Raw genomic sequence first — 5,914 nt, forward strand, 5'->3', positions numbered from 1 at the left:
GAGCCACCAGCAGCAGGCACTAGTTTATAAACGCCATTTATTTACACATTTCTAACTTTAAACCTTAGTATTCTTTAGTTCTGTAGAATAAATGTAGTTGTATACATGGTATGCAACTGAAGTAGATTATATAAAATTCTCTCAGCTACCGTTTTCTTGTCTGGGATCAATAATTATTCACATCTATGTTCTTTTAGGCATAACTTTTTTTAGGCATAACTTTTGACAAATAAGAATATATAATAACAGACTGATTCACTTGTACTTTCTTTTTTTTAAAAAAAAAAGAGACAAGAACATTATATTTAGTATTCTAAAGGTAGATTTCAGGTAGTTCAATGATTATGGTAACACCAACTGCTCACATACACACACACACACATAGATTTTAATGGTTTAAAAAAAACCAAATTTGTTACTTTTAGAAAAATGAATGCAGTGCATTTTCAGCAATATTATTGCCACAGACTCTGATTCCTCAGTCCACATATAAGTAGTAGTTGCCTTCTATGGTGGTATGACTTCTCTTCACTAGTTCTCATCGGGTGAGAAACATTAGGGCAGGGTAAGTACAGACTGAATTGTTGCACAAAGGAACATTTACTCATCAGATCCCACCGATCTCTTCTGTGCCCGCTTCCGAGGCAGCCTTCTTGGTGAAGCTTTATTGATTTGATTCAGTTTCCTGAGGAATCCAACTCATGTCAACATCATTTTGACTTGATGTACCCATTTCTACTTTCTGTATGGGTCTCTTGCACTTTCTAGATTCTAGGAGTTGATGAAGGCCAACAACAAGCAGATGTCCAAGACCAGCAAGGAACATATACATAAAGATTGTTTCTCCATCCAACCCATCCTCTCTTTCAATAACTATAACTGTTTGATTGAAAACAGCATCTTGGAACACATTGCCATTCAAATCCTTGTAGTTCAAATTGATGACCAGACCAAAGGGCCTTCCACCCATGGGCTCTGCAGGAATGAAGGAATACTCAAAAGTTGCCTGTCTTTGGGGCTGCACTACAGTGTTCAGAGGAAAAGCTGTCAAATTCTGGATGTAAAACTGGTAGTCCTGAGGATAATGGAACGAGGCATCTAAGGATTCAACAATAAAATCTTCTGTACCCTTGTTTGTGAAGCCTACCAGGAACTTCACAATATTATTTGCTGGAAAATCTTCTCCTTTTACAAACAAGATAGTTGTATCTGCACTTGGTGAAGCTTCAGGTTCACCAGACACATCTTCTTCCTCTTTATCTTCTGCCTGCCCGGCTGCTCCGGAGCAACACGGTGGCGGGAAACACCAGCAAGAGCAGCAGAAGCAGGCGTGGGAGAAGTCTCATGGCGCGGCCGGTCCAGTGTCCAGTCGCGTCCACGAGTGTTCTCCGCGTCTCCGGCAGCAATGGCGTTACTCTTCTCACTTGTACTTTCTTAATATGAAAATTGCATCAGTTGTCATATACTTATGGTTCTTGATTGCTGTGAGAAAATAGAATAGAAAAGCATAAAGAAAAGCAAGGCACAATCCCTTATAATTTTGCTACCTAAATATCTTTGTGAAAAAATTACACATTCAAGTTAGTGCAAGGATTCAGTGAAGATGTGGCAATGTAGACACAACAGATACTCAAAATAAATATACCACATGTTAGACTAGCTTGTGAAAGTCTTCAACTGCTGGGAAATGATGTGTGGATGCTGAATACTATTGGCTAGATGACAGAAGAAGATTAATTACCCTGTATAAGAAAAAAATTAGAGGGCTGGGAAGGTGGCTCAGTGGTAGAGCGCTTGCCTTGCATGCATGAGACTCTGGGTTCAATTCCTCAGCACCACATAAGCAGAAAAAAAGAGCCAGAAGTGGCGCTGTGGCTCGAGTGGTAGAACGCTAGCCTTGAGGTGAAGAGCTGAGGGATAGCACCCAGGCCCAGAGTTCAGGCTCCACGACTGGACACCCCCCCCCCGAAAAAAAAAAAAAAAAGAAAAAAGAAAAATTAGAGCCGGGCGCTGGTGACTCACGCCTGTAATCCTAGCTACTGAGGAGGCTGAGATCTGAGGATCATGGTTCAAAGCAAGCTCGGTCAGAAAAGTCCGTGAGACTCTTATCTCCAACCACCAGAAAACCAGAAGTGGTGCTGTGGCTCAAGTGGTAGAGCACACGTCTTAAGCTGAAGAGCACAGGGATAGTGCCCAAGCCCAGAGTTGGCCTCATGACTGACCAAAAAGAAAAAAGAAAAGAAAAATTTAGAGACAGATGTGTGGAGCACATGGGCAGCAAAGATGGCACTGGGAGGGGGTTGAGTGGGCAGAGCAAGAAGAGAGACATGGCTCCTATACACAGGAATCGAGAGCGGCAGTGCGACTGGGAACATGAACAAGGATGGTCCGAGTACGAATCACTTTCATCGTCACTGGAGCAATGGTAGAAGATGCCTTTGACCAAACACATACAGGTGCCATATTCCACCATGCTCTCAGCCGAGCACAGGCACTGTTGGTTACAGGCCAGACAGGAAGGAAGGGTCCTGGGAGCCGTGCATTTGCACTTCCCACACTGTTCACAGATGAACTTGTGCTGAGTCAAGTCTTCCTTCAAGGAACCTTTCAAGTCATCCGCAACCAGTTGCTTAGGCTGGATCTGGATAGCCCTGTCAGCCCGATAGCCAGGGATGGGCCTAGTGGGTGGGGACCTTCCCAGGAGTCTTTGCTCAGAAGAGGCACTACTGCTGTTCCCAGAGCTCGCTGCACTTCTGGTGCTGTTGCGTTCCCACATCCTGTGAGGTCACCACCCATCTGCTCAGGGAACTCTCTTTTAATCCCGTGCAGGCCATGCGGTGGTCTGCATTCATCCCTTCCCAGACCAGCAGCTTTACAAACTGATCTCGGAGGTTCCCTGCTGGCAGCTTGCGGTGAACACTCTGTTGGACTCCATCTATGAAATCAGGTAGAGGCTCACCCGGTTTTTGTCTCACTCCTGCCATGGGGGACTCAGTAGGCCCATCATCTAGTTTGTACCACACGGCAAGTCCTGCCTGCCTCACCTGGTCACGGTACAGGCCATGTATTGCTGCCTGTTGGACACCGGTGGAGTACCCTTCCCCTGTCCCTGCTAGCATGGCATAAGTAATAGGTATTGCAGGTTGAGCCTGCCGGTTACTCTCTGCTCGCACTCTGCATTCCTCCTTAAAGAAAGCACACTACTTAATAAACTGAGAACTAGTAAGAACGGCTTTGGCCACATCCATCCAGTCCTTAGGGACACACGGGTGATAGGCAATGTCTTGTAATAGGATCTGGGCCCAGGGAGAGTTTGGGCCATCCTCCGCCACCGCCTTGGGGAGCTCTTTAAGATCCTTAGCTTCCCATGGATACCATTCCAAGGGCCTGTTAGCCCCTGATGCCACATTGATCGGATACGCTTGGGGAAGCAAATCCTGTGGCCGAGAGTCTGGGCTCTTGGGTGGCCCTTCCTTTCCAGAGGAGGTCTCCGAGTAGGTTACTTCCTCAGCCCTTGGTCCCTCCATGTGGTAGGGGTCTAGGTTTTGCAAGTCCTTCTCGCAGGTCTCGTAGGGCGCCGTACCTCCCTTCCAATCAGGGGAATAGGGAGGGGGCCTAGGACCGTCCAGGGCACCTGAGTAGCTGCCTCCACCCCTGCATGCACAGATAGTGTGTTCCCGGTCAAATTTGACCTTTTCCTTTTCCTTTTTACTTTCCAAGTCTTCCTGTACTCTTTCTAGGCCTAATGTTGCCTCCTCCTCCTTCTTTTGTGATATAGCATTACCCATACTTAGGGTTTCACTTACCCCAAAAGACCGCTTAGCCTCGGCCGGTATCTTTTCCTTTCGTGCCCCACGTTGGGCGCCAGATGTTGGGTCTTCGTCCGTCCCACAAAAGACAGATGGGGTCGGAGGAAAGGTAAGTGTGGTGCTCGCCCATTCCCTAGCCTCCCTCAGCCCAGGAGACAATCAGACACAGCGGGGAGCCAAATCCAGCAGGTAGAAAAACTCGTTTATTAACAGAGAGCAGCCCCTTTTAAAGACAAAATGGGTGGGTGGTATGGTAAGGGAGGAAGAGGAACCAATCACTGTCAAGGTCACACCCTATCATTCACCTGAGCCTTCACGGGCTGGTTAGGTACTGATCAGAAGATCAATTGGGGTCTGCCCACTCTACTCTCTCCCAGAGCCATCTTGGCTGGCCATGTGCTCTACAGTAAATTAGGCTCTGCCCACTCAACCCCCTCCCAGCGCCATCTTTGCTGCCCATGTGCTCCACAACAGATGTAAGATCAGAAAAGACTTCAATACCCAGAAGGTGAAGAACAGATGAGCCAAGGAGAAATAGTCATGCAACGTAACAGCTGGAAAAAACATTCCAGGGCTGGTGGAGGATTACTGATGTGTTGCTGAATGATGCATATTTTCTCCCACATGTGGAACCTAGAATTAATTTATTAATATATAAATAAATACTAAGTGTATATACATATATTAACTGAAATACAGTAGAGTCGATGGAAAACTCAAGCCTCAGCTAGGCTAAAACACAGTCCCACAAAATAAATATCAGGAAATGTGTAAATTACTAGGAGTGTGGGACCAACATGTAGGGGGCAGACAAATGAAGAGAGAAAATGCAGGAGAATTCAGTCATAAAATTTAATGCATATTCTATAAAATTAAGAAAATTAAGGGAAGGTGTGGGATTGGGATGGATGGGGGAGAATGATGAAAGGGGTAATACTGATCAAGATGCATTATTTTCATAAACTGTTTTGTTGAATGGCAATTCCTTTGTACAACAACTTAAAAAGAATAAAGAGATACTACTCTCTGCAGGAAGTTTGTACAGTTCTATATGCAGTGCTGTGGAACATCTCATGATGACTTTCATCTTAAAGTCTTACAACACTTTATTTACACTAAAAGTTATCTTATTTTCTAAGTTTAATATTTTATTTTTGATAAACTATGTTCTTAAACACTTTTAGAGTTTCTAAGAATATATTTTCTTTGGACTAGAATATATTTTCTTTGGAAAGAAAATATTCTTTCTAAGAATATATTTCTTTGGTGACTCACACCTGTAATCATAGCTATGCAGCAGATTGTGATCTGAGAATCACATTTCAAAGTTTGGCCACATAAACCAATCTAGAGAATCTTCTCTGTAAAAAAAACAGGTAAAAAGTAATAGAGTATAAGGCCCTGAGTTCAAGCCGAGTACCAACACACACACACACACACACACACACACAGGAATATATTACCTTTAAAAAAGCTACAGCTGAGGAGATACGATTGCAATTGTGTCCCTTCTTAAATAGTATAATAAATGCTTAGTTGTATTATGTTCTTTATTTCTCTGTGTGAGTGTTTGAGTATGTTTGTGTGTGCCAGTCCTGGGGCTTGAATTGGGGCCTAGACACTCTCTCTCAGTTTTGTGCTCAAATCTAGCACTCTATCATTTAAGCCACAGGCTTTTGAGTGGTTCAATGTCAACAAGAGTCTCAAATTTTCCTGCCTGGACTAGCTTCGAGTTGCAATCCTTAGAGCTTTGCCTCTTGAGTAGCTAGGGTTACAGTTGTGAGCTACCAGCACCTGGATATGTTCTTTAAGCATCCTGTACTTAGGGCCTGGTATGGTGGTCCACACAAACTAGTCAGGGGGCAGAGATGGGAAAACTGTAGTTAATGCTAGCTTGATGAAAAGGAGCATGAGACCTATCTGAAAAACAACCTAAATAACAAAAGAATTGGGAGCATTATTCAAGTGTTAGAGTGCTTATCTAGTAATCTCAAGGTCTTTAAATCAATCTCCAATACAAGATACAGATACACACACATACATAAACACACATTCTTTATCTATATTTCAGTGAGTTTATCTAGCTGTAGTCCTAGTGTCATAGC

The 5,914-nt window shown here is 44.0% G+C and overlaps 1 protein-coding gene and 1 pseudogene across 1 annotated transcript; both read right to left on the reverse strand.

The window, feature by feature from the left end:
* Positions 1-332: 332 nt before the first annotated feature.
* Positions 333-1,382, reverse strand: LOC122121943 (annotated as a pseudogene).
* An 84-nt stretch (positions 1,383-1,466) lies between these two features.
* On the reverse strand, positions 1,467-2,776 carry LOC122121953 (protein sprouty homolog 1-like). Its single transcript, XM_042696155.1, has 2 exons — positions 2,316-2,776; positions 1,467-1,482 (listed from the first exon to the last, which is right to left on the reverse strand). Exons 1-2 carry the CDS (start codon positions 2,774-2,776, stop codon positions 1,467-1,469), a joined length of 477 nt encoding a protein of 158 aa, XP_042552089.1.
* Between the last annotated feature and the right edge of the window lie 3,138 nt (positions 2,777-5,914).

The sequence above is a fragment of the Dipodomys spectabilis genome, unplaced genomic scaffold (genome assembly GCF_019054845.1).
Source record: "Dipodomys spectabilis isolate Male_0828 unplaced genomic scaffold, ASM1905484v1 ptg000199l, whole genome shotgun sequence".
Classification (NCBI taxonomy): domain Eukaryota; kingdom Metazoa; phylum Chordata; class Mammalia; order Rodentia; family Heteromyidae; genus Dipodomys; species Dipodomys spectabilis.